At 41.9% G+C, this 17,844-nt stretch overlaps 1 protein-coding gene across 3 annotated transcripts in view; it reads left to right on the top strand.

The window, feature by feature from the left end:
• The window catches only part of pou6f2 (POU class 6 homeobox 2), a 95,174-nt gene that overhangs the window by 49,421 nt on the left and 27,909 nt on the right, over positions 1 to 17,844 (top strand). For all 3 annotated transcript variants that reach the window (XM_078162705.1, XM_078162706.1, XM_033638345.2), the window contains one exon: positions 6,328 to 6,659. In XM_078162705.1, coding sequence (XP_078018831.1) covers positions 6,328 to 6,659 — 332 coding nt within the window. The remainder of the gene's footprint in view (positions 1 to 6,327; positions 6,660 to 17,844) is intronic.

Raw genomic sequence — 17,844 nt, 5'->3', positions numbered from 1 at the left:
CACTTATTTGTATAGGCTATCTAGAAAGCCAAAATGCATCAATAGATATTTCTTTTAACAGTTTTCAGTGTCAGTTGGTTTGACATAAAACAGTTATGCAGTATTTCTCTTTAGTGCAGCTGCAAAAAATATGGCCGAAACACAAATTTTCATACATGCACATCACACATATTGCGCATTTGTGGTAGTTTTTCAGCATTAATGCCCTGCATGTTCCAGTTCAGCTCTGTCTTCTGCGCCAACTGGAATTTGAGAGCCGCTTCACTCAGGTGCCTTAAAGGTGTACTATGCAGAATTTTCCTAAAAAGCAACGTATAGACTCATACAGAAGTAACCCCTCTCAATCATCACTTATGATTTCTTAGAAGTGTGTGGTGGTGTACACTATTTATCTGCAGAGACTCTTCCCTCTGCCTGACGTTTATGATTGTGTACCCCCAAGTGGTCAGGTGAGGTCGGGGCTTTATAAAAAAGGTACCGACCAGGGGCCAGATCGTGAGCAGGCATCGAAGAGATACAGTCCCGAAAAAACACAAATATAGTGAGTCAAAATGCTATACAAGAGTGTATTTCCTGTCTAGCCTCTGTTTTTTTTTTATCACTTTTAACATGCTGCCTAATCAAATTATTTGAACAGCACATGGTCATTGTAGGGTTTGCGGTTTTGGGTCAGGCTTCAGATCTTTTGTCTGCAGGTGGGTTTGGGTTCAGAACTAATTGGTCATATGTGCAGGAGGCAGGAACATTTCTTGAAAATGAGACCCATGCAGGACTCCTGTACACAGTTTAGCTCCTGCCGTGATTCTGCCTCTACACAAACATGCACACACCCAAACGATATATAAGATAACTGGTAGGGAACAGTTGTAAACGTAGGTGTTGAGAGGAAAACAAGGAGTCGAGCCTGAATCAGCCCCAGAGAGAAAAGTGCTGTAATAGGGGGGTTGGCAGGGACTACTGAGATAGCGCTGGTAATGAGAGAGCGGTCTGCTTCCCCCCACCTTCACTCTTCAACCGCACAGGAAACAAAAATAGCATTTTGTCTGACGAATGAGCCGTCTTTGACCTAGCCTTTCGACCTCTGACAATCAGTCTCGCTTCGTCCTCCAGTACTTCAGAAGCCAGGGCTGGGACAGTCAGAGATAACAGTTGATTTCTGCTGTGGCACTAAAGCAGAAAAGAAAGAGAGATGGCAGACAGTTTCTCAAAGCACTGAGGTTGGAGGCCATAGACTCCTCAGTGCTTGTGTTTCATGGTCCCAAATGATCGTTGTTAAATGGTTAAATGGAGCACAAAATGCCACAGTGCAGCATGTATCTGATCATTTAGCTGCATGACTTTCCTCTATGATCATTCCTCATTATAAACATTAACATAGGCGAGTTGTGACAACAGTGAAAGTGGGACCCCTTGCTCTTACACCCCCCTCGAGCGTGATGATCAAGTGGGAGCGCTGTTGCATCGCAGGCGGAGAGCGAGTGAATATGAAACACAACAAAGAGACAGTGGGAGATATAATGAGCACTATAGGATCCTGGCACCCTTTTGCCCTCTCTCCATCATAAGTGAAGCTCACACTCTCGTCCTCGGCCCCGTGTCTGCTGGAGGAAGGAGCACAAACAATTAGCTGAGACAAGCCGTTTGGATTATGTGCTCAACCAAAGCAATCAGACAGCTGTGGTTAAAAGAATGAGCTTCAAAATGCCAGTTGCCCAGTTAGAGGGGAAGGGAGGGTCAGTGGTCTTGACAGTCTTAACAAGATGACAGAATTTATAAAGCACTGCTGTTAAAGAATATAGTACCTGCGGTGTAGCCCTTATAATAAGGCCACATGGGGCTTCTTCCATATTCCCTCTGTATTTGTTTTCTTTTGCCTCATATTTTTTGTTGTACCTCTTGTTCCTCGGCGTAATGGTTGGCGCTGCAGGAAATTCTCCAGTTGTCTTTGATCTTCGCCTGGTTTCGATAATTTTTTGACAGAAATCTCATTTTACCCCCCTTTTGTTTTCTCCGTCTTTGTTCCCTTTTATTCCATCTTTAAATAGGGCTCAACATTTTTGTCGTTGTGAAGTTGCAAAGGAAAAGAGCCGGTCCTGTCAGGGGCTTGGCGCTCGCTAGACAACTTGCCCCAAACATTTCAAGTGAGAATTGGACTCTTGCCGTTTGCACAGGTGATATATAATTCATGATGGGGGTGTGAGAGAGGTGTCAATGTGTCAGGAGGTAGAAGAAATGTAAAAGTGTGCTGTTTACTGGCCAAGAAACGCTGGCTTTCTTTTGCTGTGCTGCTGCCGAGCGAGGAAAGAGGAGGATGATCTGATCTTCATCAAATGTTCATATGTGCCTGTCCTGCAGTCGTAGTGGCCACACTAATCAAAGACTTGTCTGCCCTGATGTTTTATTCATCTTTTATGAGGCAACCATACTTAAATTATTTAAGTGCATTGATTCTGTATGTATACAAGCTTGTCTACACCTGCGTTCACGATTGCTCGGCTGCATTATCAATAGATGTTCACAAACACTCTTTTGTTATTCAGTCCTTTGTGTTTCAAGTAATTTTAGTTTATTGTGGAAGTGCTTTTTCATAATTCTGTAGATATTAGTCAGAGGTCTTTTCAATGTACATATATTTATTACATGCAATGTATCATATTAAACTACATCTGTAATGAGGGAATTTATGGTAGTTTATTTTGTGCAATTTAATCTGTTCTAATTTTAAATCGGACATTTGGTTTATTTTATTTACCAGTTTGACAATTCTTATCAAACTGGCTATTAGATAATGCATAAATAATATATTTTCAGTAAGGACGTTTGATTAATTTATAGAGGTGTTCCGATACCAGTGTTTCCTTCCCAGTACCAATTCCGACACTTGCATATTGGCCGATACTGAGAACCATTCCGATATATAAATATATATATGTATATATATATATATATGTGTGTGTGTGTGTGTGTGTGTGTGTATATATATATATATATATATATGTATATATATATACACATATGTAAAAATAATAATAAACAAAAAGCTGTATAACCCTAACCCTGTGCGGTTGTGAAATGATTATAAGCATTGTGATATGGCATGGCTCAAATGAAACGCTAAAGTGGTGGGACCTCCCAGTATATTGCCAAATTGCTGACATTTTATCAACAGCTAACTAAAACAGTAGTTGCTAGTGGCTGCACAGTGCTACTGTTTGTGTAGAACTGTTGTTAAAAAAAACAAACGCTGTTTTATCTGTGTGTGAAACTACTTTAAAGTTTATAAACCAGTAGTATCGGATCGATGCGTAGACTTGCTTGCTGGGTGCTCCAGCATTTTAGACAGTATCAGAGGCATTTCCGATACTGGTATCGATATCAGAACAATTGTATTAATTTAGTTACCTCCAGACAGTATATATAGAGTATGCTTTACTGTTTATCTATCTTACTTCTTAGTCATTTACTTTTTGACTCAATACAGTGTACTAAAATGTTCTCAGGCCCAGATCACACAGGCATTTATTTTGTTTTATTTTATTTATTTCACAGTAATTAGTAGTTTCTCACTGAAATGTTCAGGCAAAGGGTGCTTGCTGTAGCTCTGGTTGAGGGTGAGAGGCTGTTTGCAAATATTTTGTTGGGCACAGGGAAACAGAGATCTGTGTGGCGTATGAGACCCTAAAAAAGAGGCTGGGCCATGGATGGTATGACCAGTTGGTCCAGGAGTTTCAACTCCATGATGACCCTTTCCAAGCATATTTTAGGACAACTCATGAGGAATTTGACAACACTGCTGTTTATCACAGAAATTGATACTGACCACAGGGAGTCCATTGGTCCTCCCAAGCAACTGAGCCAATTTCTCCTCTTTCAGTTACCAACTGTAAACTTGTTGTCGTGACCACCACAGAAGGCTCGTCTCTCAGATCATCTGATTGAACAATGGGGAGAAAAAGCAGAGATGACGTGAGGCACTTTTCTGCTTTGAGTTAAAAAAATTTCACCTCCAGAAGTTTAGAGCACTCCAGCAAAAAGGCCAGGTGCCAAGCGCAAAAATACAAGGCAAGTAGCAACACAAAAAGCAAGCAAAAAGCTTAATTCTCATTAAGAAGAATTACAAAAAGCCGCCTCCAGCTGCTAAAAAACTTTCTGTGTGATCAGGGACTTATTCATTATCGTAACCTTGTCTGGCCTCAGTTTAAGAAAAATCTGTTGAACTCCACTTACGCTTGCTTTCTTCAGTGAGGCCCAGTCTTTGACGTTCAGTCAGATATCAACATACAGATCAGGTCTGGTCCCCTCCAAGCTTGTGTTAACTTTTAATCCACAGAAAATCATGTTGAATCCTGTCATGGTCATCTCTTGTATTCATCCTCCAAAGCTGTTACATCACAGAGTCAGAGGCAACAGATTAACTCTCTGTTGGTCATTGTACTGTGGGGAAAACATATTCTAAAGTTTAAAGTCATTGATTTTTATTTATTTATGTTATGCCCCTGCATTTAACGTGATCTGCAACTAAACTGTTGGTGTCACTGTATACATCAGACAGTTTTTCTATGTAGGATATAGTTTCCTTTAAGGATCTTTCTGCTGCGTTTGAAAAATAGCTGTCAAGAGTTTTCTGAATGTGAGCACAGATATAAAAACACTTTTCCCCCCCTTTTTTCTATTTAAAGAGCTGTGAAGGTCAGTTTAGATGTTGTTTTTTAGCCCAATTCTCCACATATAGTATTACAGTTCATACCTTTAGTAGACATTATTTTGTTTTCACTGTGTTGTGGTATGGATTTATGTGTGAACTGACAGAAGATCAAACACATTCTGTATTCAGATGTTTTTGAGTGAACTGCCATGGACAATTACCATGAAGTTGAGATGCACCAATGTTGGGCAGAGTACTGAAAATCTCTGGCCTGTCTCCTAAAAAGCAAATTATGATTTTGCTCATTTGATGAGGAAATGTTGCTAATAAACGTACCCAGTATGTTACAAAAACAGGCAATCTTGCATTACAGTATCCACTTGTGGTGATAAAGGCATTATTTTTTATTAAATTTAACAGAAATAACAATATTTCCTTAACCATTACCAAAGGGCTTTTGTTGCCTAAACCCAAGACAGGAGTCTGGACACAAACCCAAGGTTCTGGTGTCAAGCTCCTGCAGTTTATACACACACCACCTTCCCCAACCACCTCCTTTCGAAGGCTACGTGATACTTGAATGCAGCACTTTGTTACCTGAAAGATAGTTGTTGTTTTTGAGGAGGTAGAGCCAGTTCTTTATCATGGAACTGATGTCTTTTTTTAGATTTTGATATAAAAAGTGTAGCCAGATGTGATCAGGGATTGTCACTGGGAGCTGCATCTTGTTTTGGGTGTTGCTCCGTCATCACTACATCATGGTCAAAAGATAGGGGGTGCTTCTTTTTCTTCCAGGTAGGTGGAAACTTGGCATCTGCAGTGGAGGTGCTCCTTGCATGCCCCCCCACCACACCTGCCAAATTTCCCTGCATTTACAGGAGAGTATCTGTAACAACGATGGCAAATGTAGTAAAATTATTGTCTCAGTATACTTGAGCATGGAAGGAACATAAAAGAAATAAAAAGGAACATAAAAAGTACAAGTTTTTTTGCTTATGTTTGTTATTTGTAATGCATTACTACCCACCCCTGGATGCGCAACATATTTGTCTAATTATTTCATATTAAATTTGAGGTGGACATTCTGGATCCATGGGAGTATTTGCATGCTGGTGTGGCTGCAGACTGGCTCGGCTTAAGTGTTAACCATTTTTTTTTAAACAGCATAAAAATTTATAAGCATTTAAATGTAGAAATTAGGTTCTAATGGCATGCCATTATTGGATCCAATTAGTTAATGGATTTATTTCTGAAGTCTTTCAGTGAAGATGGATGTCTCTTTCCTATGAGATTTTAAGCCATTAAACCAAAGATTCTGACATTCTCCAAGTGACAATGAAGACTTTTGGCTCCAGAGAGAGCAATTATATCAGTCAGGCTTGATAGCTTTGTCCTCCAACTAGCTAAATTAAATTCAGAGACTCTATCATGCAGGCTAAAAACCCTGGAGGACCTTGTTGTGGCTCCATGCAATTTACATCTGTCTCTCACCGTTCACCCTATGCATCCCACACCTCCATGTGCATCTAAGGTGTCAGCACTTTCCTTAAATAATGAGAGCTTCCTGTTAATGTGCTAAAACACAAGGTGTCATGTTGTCAGTCCAAACTCATTTGTGTTTGTTGGAGTTCAGGTCTCAGCACAAAGCAGAATCAAACAAGTTGCTGTTCTTCCATCAACAGCTACCTCATCACTGAACTCCCAGCTCCAACACCTGCAGCAGCTCCAACAGATGCAGCAGCACCACCAGCAGCAACAGCAGCAGCAACAACAGCAGCAGCATCAGCAGCAACAGCAGCAACATCATCACCAACAGACCCTTTCCCACACCCAGAACCAGCTGTCATCCCAGCATCACATGACCCCACCCAGCCAGCAGCAGACCTCCGTTCCATCTCCAGGCTCCACCTGCTCCTCCACCTCTGGACAACCGCAGCACTCCCCACCGCATCGGCCCAACCAGTCACCGGCCCGCAGCCTTCCTTCACCCGTCACCCCACCCATGCCTTTGTCGGTGAGTCTATGAACTGCACCAGACTAACTCTTTGTGATATGTAAACTCTGAGAATCAGTCTCATATTGATGTGGCACTGACTCTCTTTGTTTTGTTATGTTTTGTTATATAATTTAAAATTCACTGTATGCAACAGTAGTTGTTGTTATTTACTTTTTATTAGCTTTTCTTTAAAGAACGCAGAAAACAAAGTGATACATATGTGTCAACCGGACACAAAACACACTTAAAAACAAGGGGAGCACTACATTTCACCCTTTAGCTGTAATTTGAGGTGTTCATACACCACTGAGTTTATTTTCTGGAAGATTTATTAATTGTGTTTTCAAAATTTTATATCAAAAAATCACCAAAAAAATGGTGTTTAATGTGGATTGGTTATTTCTGTCTAACGCCTGATTACATTAATCCAATATGTTGGTTAGTATCAATAGCAATCGAATGGTGAAGGCATGAGTCAATCCTGGTTGTTAACAAGTGGCTAGATTAGACTACAGAGTCTCATCATTCCTAACCGCACTGAACACTGCTTTATAAACTCGTTGCAGTGGTAATGATGACGTCATGTGACCATGGTGTAGTTTGTTTCTAGCCTAAGGTAACTTTTTACTTCTGGTGATTGCATTTACGCTTCAAAAACCATAAAAGTGGTGTTAATTTGTGAAGATTATTATGAACAAAATGTGTAAGTATCATAACATTTGTTTGCCACAGAGCTTATTTTCTATAATAATCCAAAATCCAATGTAAAAATCCTGTTGGCTTTTTGTTGAGGGAACCAGAGTGACGCTAGCTTCTGTGTTGGCCTACAAATAAATGACATCCCTGCAGCACTCTATACCTATGGAGTATATTATATATCAGAGTGGTGCTTCACTTCTTTTGCATATTCACTTTTTATTTGTATCAATGCCCGCCGTTGTACACAGATACAAGGCTCTCAGCTTCCTTTAGCCCATTCAAAACATTTTTCATGGACACACTGAAGTGCATCACAAGAACCATAAATATTACCAGCTAATTAGTTAAATTAGATTTGTAATTTCTGTAGTTTTCCACTTAAAGAGCTGAAGTGTTTAAGCAATACACACAATGCCTGATTCTCTGTCGGCACTTGATCTTAATCAAGTGGCAGCCTTTGAATGGATGCTGGCAGCTCTTATGTCTATGTGGAGCTGTTAGAATATGCATCTAGCTGCTGAAGCTTTGATGCACTTGAGCACATCCAACCTCACAACTGGACAAGAAGCACGACTCACATCCTCCTACGGCAGACTCAGGAGGGATTCTGAGGTTATCTAACCTTGAGCTCTCCAGCTGTAATCAGTCCCTTAATCTTTGCTGCTCTTCCTACTCAACCTCCTTTTTAGTCACTTTGTCCGTCCATCCATCTCTGCCCTTCTGTCCGTCTGGCTGTCACTGTGTGACGATAATAACCTATTTTATATCCCTGTGGTTTCATTTCTGGTGGAGACTGGCCAGGGTCGCCTTTCTGTCCCTGGTCACATTCATCAGCGTCAGACCCTTATTGGGTTGTGGTGCAACCTTCTTTATGGCCAGGATGAGTTGGGCTATTTGTTTCCCCCCTTGCAGCCCTCTCCGGCCCTGTCACGGCCTAGTGAGACTCAGCAGGAAAAACAGCCTCTGGATTTAATGGGCTCCAAAGGCTAGCCACTACATCGCACCAAACACACTGTCCAGTCTCACTGTGGATACAAGCGCTACTGACCAATATACAGATTCACACATTAAGCTTGCATCAGGCGACGTACAGAGACCTTGGATAACCAGTACAATACAATCAGACTATCCTGCTCATAAGTCTCCGATTTACTTGGAAACTGTTCCTTAGAAAACTATTCACAGATTCTAGGAAATTCAACAAAGACAGCAGCTCCTTTAGATAAAGCAAACTGCATAAGACTTTTAGCTATATACACATTGTCTTCTTCTAAAAGAAGCAGCGAGGCTGATTATGATGACTGAGGACAGACCTCCCTTGAGGGGGGCCAAAGGGGCCACATCAGGTATCATTAAGATATTGCCTCATCAAATAGGATTATGGACCTTGTGTGTGTGTGTGTGTGTGTGTGTGTGTGTGTGTGTGTGAGAAGCAGAATGGCCATAAAAGGTTTAGTTTCTCTGGGTCAGTGCTGGTGTTGTCAAAGAGTGTGTCACCCAGCGAGGGGCTCGCCCAAGGACAGGTCGCAGCCTCAGCACCCACTCAAGGCTGCAATAGGATTTAAACAGCAGCTCCCCTCCCTCTCCACCACCTGGGTCAGTGATTGGATTTTTAGTCCCAGAATTACCGAGCGACTCGCTGGTTGATTCACAAAAGTTTTTAATTTGGAGGGGGAGGGATTCCTTGAGCAAAGACTTTCTCACAAACACATGTGAATTGTCTCTGTGATCTTCCTTTTGTATATTTAATTGAAGACACAGAAGGGCATTTCTGGTGTTTCCATGCTTCACCCAGAGGAACTGGTCTGTGCAGTAAAGTCGAGTCATAATTACCATAATACAATCAGCATTACACAGATAACACCCCTATTTCTTGGCGTCATTATTCAGACGTGCAGAATCACCCAGCCATTCAACTATTTGCTGAAAATACAGCACAGAGAGACAAACACTCATTATGTTCCAATTAATGTCCCATTGTAATTCTCTTCTCGTGGGAGGTGTGTGATCTTCGTCTAAACCCATAGTGAGGAAATCCTGAGCATTCATTACATCCCTGGTGTTTTTAGAGTTTGGTGTTTTTAATTTGAGAAACAGAATTCATTAATTGCCTCATTATTATCCCGATTAGAATACAAATCACACCACAACAGACTGTGTCCCCTTGAGTCAATGGCCTGAACTCAGATTACTGCAGCTAATTTGGTTAAACGGAGTAAGAATTTACCTTTCTACCCCGCCCACTGCCTCTCTGCTCCCCAACATGCGGAGTACAGTGAGATGCAGCCTGTGGCTGCCTGAAATAGCCACCACAGTGATGACAAATAGACGGGGGGAGATTATGAAATTTGCTTAAGTGTGTTAATGGGCTGATTGCGGGAGCCCGCTGGATTTTGCTGGAAGTTGATTGATTAGAGCTGCGGGTTTTCTCCACGCCCGGAGAGCTCAGGGATTTGACGGGGTAAAGGCGCTCGCCAAGTCTGTTACACCGGAATTGATCTTAATTAGATCTGAAAGACCTGCCACAGCAGAATGGTCGCGGCGATTAAAATGAAAAACAGGAGAAATTACTGATCAAATTAATCATAATGTCGGGCTACAGCTGTAGGTCTGGTGTAATTTGCCACTCCAGTGAGTTACATCAGCCCAGGCAGGGAGAGGAGAGGTAGTACATACTGATCCGTGGCAGCGAGGAAGCTTAGGCCAGCCTATCAACTCTCTCATTCCAGTTGGTATGCCCCAGACCCTCCTGACCCTGCTGCGCCATCCAGTGGTGCCCCAACATCTCTCTCTCAGTGGCTCTGATCTAATTATCCGTCTTTTAATGCCTTTTTTTTTTTTTTTTTTAGCCAAATCCTTCTACATTATGTCTTTCTCCATCCAGGAGCAGCATCTTCAACACTGCTGAGCTGTCTCTCTGCTGCTCCTGTCATGGCTGTCTTGTCACCGGCATGTTGTGTGTTAGCTAATAGCCTCTGACCTTGGTCCAGTGTCTGGCTGGCTGGTTTTCGGGGGGCCTGGCGGAGATGGAGGCGTCCTGTCTTCCTCCTCCGTCAGACTCCTGCCGTCTGTCTGTGTGTCTGTCTCTACTCCCCTTTCGCAGTCGTCTCCTTGATCGCTGTCAGAGCCCCACACTGGGCCTGTCCACTCTCCATCCGCACACTCATAGGGGTAATTACAGCCTAGGGGCCTGCCTCCCATCCCTGTGCTCCACAATTTACCACCAAAGCGTCCACAGACATCTCTCTTCTTCCCTACTGCACCCCGACATCACAGGACCGCAGGGCCTCAGACCCACAAGTGCTGCAATTACCTGAGCCTCTCCTCTATCCTTTTCTCTCTCTCCTTCTCTCTCTCCTCCCCCCTCCCCCCTGCTCCCCTCTCTACCCCTTGGCTCCCTCACTATTCCCTGGCAATCAGCCTTCATTAGAAGCCTCTGGTGAAAACCCATCGTCACCAAGGTCAGCGGCTGCCAACCACAACGGCCTTTCAGAGGCCTGGCTGTCTGCACTCTCCATCTCTCCTCACCTCCTTGCCATTCTCCCCTCCTCCCCCTCCTCCTCCCCCCATTCGCTTCACCATCCTCCTCAAGTCTTGGGCCCATCTCTGCTGCTTTTGTCTCCAGCTGAGGCCCCTTCAGACACTCATGTCACTGTTTTCCGCTGCAGTGCATTTTTACTTATGTCAACCGCTGTTAAAATCACTACTGTCCAATTTGCTCCAAATGTGTCTTTTTTTTTATGGGCGGTGGGTGTCTCTCCCATTATATTAACATGTGTATTAAATGAGCCTTGCACATCGATTAATTGATTTTCCAGATCAGCTCCACGTCTATTCAATTTAGCAAAACGGGCCGCCATCATTCCACGGGGTATTAAATCAAAATTAAAATGACATGCTCAAATGTAGACCCAATGGCTCATACTGTGGCTTGTCGATGAAACTGGCAACGCTTAAGTTGAGGAAAGAGTCCATTATCTATTGAATGTCTCATAACTCAGCTGTGGTGTCTGTGGTTTGGACAAAGATCATAGAGTTTAATATAGAAATGTGATTTTGTAGATGTTTTTTAATTGATTTCTTGCCACAAAATTCGTTGTGCAACTTAAAAATACATTTTGAGTGCTTGTGAAAGCAAATTCATGTAGGTCCATTTTTCATTTTGTAAAGGCACAAAATTATGTTCAAGGTTCAGTTTACAAGGTTGTTCAGTCAGAGAACTGTAGAAGTAAAGCACTCAACAATACCTAATAATGAGGGCACTTAACTCATGTGCTGCTTATTCTGATATTTTTTTAGACAATCATTTTGACTGTTTTGGGGGCAAAAAATGCACATTAAATAAATGTCTTTAGTTTTCCTTCAAGGCTTAAAGAAAACATCCAGACTGTCATGTTGGGAGATTAATTGTCAGAAAACACAATAAATCAGGTAAATAAAGGCGAGTAAATAAATAAAAAGTAAAGCCAAAAGTGGAGAATGTCTTAAGGGGTTGGGGTGGTGCTGTGGGAATCTGGATTTACGATCTCAGTATTTCTTAAAATCCTGGCTGCAGCTCTGGTAAAGTTGTATTCCTGCAATTAACATTAATCTTCAAGTGAAGGTACAAAAAAATCTGTGTTCCCTTAAGCTGTAAGACTTCTCACATCTGACCATTATCCACGATAACACCTGTTAAAAATCACAATTTCCTACTGAAACTTTTAAATATGTATAAATGGTATGTGGTGCCAGCCTGTGTGCTGCTAGTTTTTGGCTGTGTGGTTTAGAGCATGAACAGGCCCTCAGCTCTCCAGCAGCTCAGCCTAGCCTCTTATTAATGCACAGGAGATCCGGCTCTTAAGAAGGCAGAAAATTGCCTTACATAACAAGCGCTCCACAATTTAGAAATACAAATGTGCACTGTTGACTGAAGCAGAAAATAAGACTGTTGCCCATCAACAGAACCACATTTCATATGAATAATTATAAAGCATGGGAGCTAGATGAGGAAAACAACCTGACCATGACAGCTCTACTACTTTTATTTACTTCAAATGAGGGATTAGGCAGGAAGAAAATCTACAGACTTAAGGACCAACGATGAGCCCTGAATTTATAAACAGAGAGAAACTTAAATTTATCATATTTCAGAAGGATCATGTGGAAAACTGTAAAGGCTTTTTCACTTTTAAAATTACACCTGCAGGCTGCCTTTGCACTTACTTTTTGGCTTTTCTGGTTTTCTTGGGTTGTCAGACGTCACCTCAGTTGATATTTTCTTCGCTTTTTGAGGTCTGCGATTCTTCTAAACGTGGCCCCGCTACTCCCGCGGTGGTCAGAGGGCTCCCAGCTCCGACACCCAGCAGAAAGGCGCAGATCCCTGATCAGCCCACATGCACATTGGGGGCAACACGCATTAGACGCCCACAGGGGAGCCCTCAGATGGAGCACCAAGCTAGGGCTCACCTAACAGTGGATAAGGAATAGGGTTTCTTTAATTATGAGGCAGGGCTGTGACATTGAGTTCCCCCCTTCCTCCTCCAGCAGGCTCCCAGACACTGTCTAAGTGCTCCGCTCCGCTGAGAAGGCCAGTCCCCCCGCGGGGCGCGATTCCACTGCCTGTAATTTCTGATGCCCATTAGTGACCGCAAACAGAGCACCGGTTCACACAAGGAATACAGCCGCGCAGCACTGCCACGCTGTAAAAAGACCCTTCTAATGCAATGTTATTGCATTATGCCCTCCTCAAAGACCAAGTCAAAAGTCCCATTTGTGGTCCCTGCAGAATATTATCAGAAATTCTTCTCCACAGTGTTTTCAGTTGTGGTTAGTGGACAGTAGATTTGGTATATATTTTGCAATGTATAGGGTGCTGCTGTGTAAATTGAAATTCCTCTAAACTGTGCCCTGCTGCCCTGAACTCTATGAGGAGCATTTTGCATTTTTATATTTTTCCTTGTGGGTGATTTCATGCCCTCTTTTATTATGGGACTGTGCAATTGATGGTTTTGTAAATGGACTCAACTAGAATGTAAGAACAGTGCTTAAGTCAACTCCTCAAAGAGGAGAGCCTCAGAAGTCAAAACTTGAGTAATCAATACAAAATACGGCTGTAAATGTCATCAATTCATCTCTCCACTTATGCTGATTTAGCTCGTGCCAACGATTGTGTATATTTTGGAGAAAAAGAGAGAGAGACAGTGAAGCAGAGACACATAGAGGGAGGGGAGGGAGGTGGATTTATCGATCAAGGGTGACCACATCTTAGCCACAGAGCCCCTCTCTCGTGATTAATCTTAAGGCTTAGAGTTGGCCAATGACACATGACAGGCCTCCCCCTCAAACTCCTCCATTTCTCTTCATTACTGGCCGTATTTTTGGACACCACAGTGGAGAGTAATCATTTACCTTTATTGTGTTTATAAAGCTGCGGCATGGATGACCCTTCCTATATTGAATTGAGGACATCAAAAGATCACTGGACATTGATTAGAAGGATATTAAAGTCATTCAAATGCTATATTTATATGTCAAACAACAGCAGAGTGAAAAGAGAAGCCATTTCCAACTAAATGAAAACGAATGAGAAGTAGTTGCTGCAATGGAACTCCTAAAATCAAGACATATGTTTTATTACGTATTGAATAATTGAGGTAATTTTGTAATCCAAAGGCTGCAGAGATTCTTGGGTTATACACTAAAATAATAGTCTTCATAATTTCTTTATAGTTTGATCTCCAGACTTTAATGATTTTATTTTTCATTTTCTCACAGCAACCACAAAACGTAGCCAGGTATCCACTTTAAAGTCATAGCCCGAGCAGCAGTAGATTTACTGCAACACCGGTTTAACGCTGCTATGATTTCCAACCCAACACTAGTATGGTACAGAAATAACTGCACCAAATATGTCACATCATGAGCTGAAATGGTCAGCACTTTCCTGTAGATACTTAATCACCAAGTAGTTTCAAATTTAATACATCTGGAAACAGCTAAATATTATAGATCATTCCTCAGCAAGAGAAATAGTGTAAGAGGAATGTAGTATAACTTATATTTTTACTCGCAGAGTGTCCCCTAACCAGAGGAAATACACTGCTGCCGTGATTGATGACAAAGAACCCACTCTGAACCTCTGTGCCTCACAATTATCAACAAATGGGCTGGAGCAGATTTTATGTAATGATTAAAGCTGCTGTTAATTTCACATGAGGGTAATGAGTGGGGAGATTGACGGCCACTGTCCGACACTCCATCATCCCTTTATAGTTAGTTTAAACGTTTTCACGACTCTTTTCCTCCTTCATTTGCATTTTGCCTCATTAGATATGGCCATTTCTGAGGCTGCCTGCGATATCCATTTCCTGGAGTTAATGCATTTTATTTGATCAGCCAAACCTCCTCAGTTAACTAGCTGTCATTCTGGCGTTTCATATGACATCACTCCATTAGCACCCCGCCATGCCACCTCAGCCACCTCCACATCCACACCCGCTGCCACCACCATCCCTCCACTGCCTTAAGCAATTACAATGTCCGACTGTCTCCGGATGCAGCGTTATTGTATTTTGCCGGGTGTTATCTGCCCCAGTTGTTCTATCTGTCTTTCACTTCCCAATATTTTTCCTCAAGAATGGCTCTTTTTGGGGTTTATTTTTCACAACGGCTGGAGCAGAGGCCCAGTGGTGAGCAATAGTCGGGGCTCGGAGGACTCAGAGTGCACGACCGCAGTGCGAGGCCCCGCTAACCAAGGGACCAGAGGTGTTTTGGAGGGCCTAATGGCATTTTGATGTTCATAAGCACAGCGGATGTGAGGGGAGGGGAGACAGGGAGGTGGTGGGGGAGGCCGTTTTCGGGGAGGAGGAGGAGGAGAGTCAGCAGAGGACTGTCAGCGGAAGACTAGCAGAGTCCTGACAGACAGAGAACGTGTTTTCTCATGTCACAGCTGATTACATTCACTCCGAAGTGGGAAAAGAGCAGGGAGGATGTGGGGCCAGGATGAGCTAGGGAAACTTCCATGTTGCTCCACAGATAAAGGACATTTTCCTCAGAAACAGTAGTGCTATTGACTGTTAATCTGGCCCACTTTGATGCTTTTTGGTTGAGTGGTAGCGAGTAAAACATGAAGACTTTGGCACGTCTCACATTTTCCCAAACATACTTACTTCCACCTGTAATCAATCTGAGAGACTTTTTGAAAAGGAAGAGATTTTAGTTTACATATAGCTGCTACTAATTTGCTAAATCATTCCCCGTGGTCTCATATTCTCTTTCAGTTTTCTCTGATATATTAGATAAATGTTTGATTCTGTTGTTGAATCATAGATGAGCTGAAAATAAGTTTTACACACCGCTGAAGCCTGAGCGTAGACGAATCTGCCTGCCTGCTGGTGTCTGCAACACTTTGTCCATTTATCTTTGCTCTTTTTTGTCCTGTGCAGGCCCCTGAAAAAAAAAAAAAGCAATTAAGTTTAAAACGGCCACATGAAAAGAGCAAACCCAGAATAAACTCCAGTTAGTTTGTGTCAGACAATTTTGGTTTCCAGGGGACTCTCCACGGTTTGCGGGAACGCTATTTTTCCCTCTATTCCTGAGATTACACGGGTTGCTGCACCAGGTGACCCTCATGGTCAAACAGGCGACGGAGAGCCTGGTGGAGTTTAGATTCCCTCCTCTTCATACCGTCCAGAGAAAAGATGTATTTTTAACAATTTGCAGGCTTTTTTTGTCCTCTCAGAGACACTTATTTTATATTTGCTGATCCCTATGTAGCCCTTTTATATTTGGCTATATTAAACTGTGATAGCGCAGAGAGTGATAGCAGTTGTGGTGACTTAAAGGTGACAAGATGATGTCACCTGATATGATGGAGGCTTGAGCAGTGCTTAGGTTTGCTGCTACACATGAGAATGAGAAACAAAACTGACATGTCATATTTCTACATTTCTGACTTAAATGTAACTTAACATTTCTTTAACAAATAACTTCAGTTTATTGTTGTTATCTCAACACTGACCAGAGCAGTCTGCACTGCTGAAAATCCTCATGACGCCCCTTTTCATGGGGAATGAAAAGAATGAAACACAATGGTTAACATGCAGGCTCTGCAAACTGGAAGATCACTGTTTATCTCCTCCAACACATGCAATCAGTACAAATGCTAGGCCAGGTCTGTCATTTTGTGCCTCCCGCCGAGGTGTTGAGAGGAGTCACCGTGGCGGAAAATCACCTGTTTAGGTGTTGAACACAGCCTCGCCTCTCCTTATTCCTGGCTCAACTGCTATCCATATTACCCAGTGCCAGGAAGATGCAGCAGCAATAAAGCCTGCTCTCTTTTCACCTAGATTTACCAGAATAACATAGCACCTGAAAGGGCTATCATCGAATGAAACACAATGATAATATTTCAAATAAATCTGAAAGCTTCTCCAACAACCCATCACTCACACAATGACACCAAGCACAGCAGATTTTCAGAGAGACTCTGGGTGTGCTCGCCCAAGCAGATCACATTATCTGTGTGTTGATCTGTAGCCTCCTTTTAACTCTGTTTAACTGGCCGTGTTGGCTTTTCTGTGTGTCCCCATTCACCATCACAACATCCATAATACTCTTTTTTTTACCAACCTGGCTCAAAGACCCCCCCTTTATCAACACTTAAGAATGTATTTTATATTCACAAAACTACCAGAGCAGCTGGTCAAGGTTTTATTTCACCCTTTCAACTACTACTTCTCCAGTCATAAGTGAAGGGGGAATTATCTGCTGAGAACCAGTTCAGCACTTTCTGTCTCAAGAAAAGTCCGTCACTTTAAAGATTTTGAAGATACGTGTGTTAATGTGCATTATATTTCCTTTGATATGTCTTTGCTAAATTTATCCTGATATATAAATGTGATACCTGAAAATTTGAAACTCTCGCTGTTTAAATCATATTTTAAAATGTCAATGTGCACTGCAAGATGTGTCAGCTTTTTTTTCTGCTGCTCTTTTTAAAAACATTTTCAGCTGATTGTAAAGGCTTTTCAAAAACAAAAGTATCACTTCACATTTGTATTGAGTGGAGAAAAAGTCAGAGAGGATTGTTTCTTTCACTGTCTCTTACAACACAATTTTAGTTTTGCTGTTTTTGACCATAATTAATCTGTATTTATCACTACAGTGTGTGCACATTTTGGCAATTGTGATGATGATGATAATAATAACAAAATGTATAAAATAATGATTTGTACATTTATCAAGTATAAGTTATGGGGTGACATGGTTGAAATATGTTCACATATTATTTAAAAAATATATATTATATATAAAATGTTTGCAAAACCACACGTAAATTACGTGCTAAATAGTGAAAATGACATTTTACTTTGCATCATGGTCACTGCATCAAACCAAACCAATTGCTTTATTAACCAGACTGAATAACAGTTATTGTTTCATCCATGTATATTGTAGTCAGATTAATCAGATCTCTAAACAAATCAAAATTGTGCTATTTAGCAAAGCATACTGGGTAAAG

The sequence above is a fragment of the Epinephelus lanceolatus genome, chromosome 20 (genome assembly GCF_041903045.1).
Source record: "Epinephelus lanceolatus isolate andai-2023 chromosome 20, ASM4190304v1, whole genome shotgun sequence".
NCBI lineage: Eukaryota > Metazoa > Chordata > Actinopteri > Perciformes > Serranidae > Epinephelus > Epinephelus lanceolatus.
The sequence above is the reverse complement of the archived record's forward strand: the minus strand, read 5'-3'. Positions and strand labels throughout refer to the sequence as shown.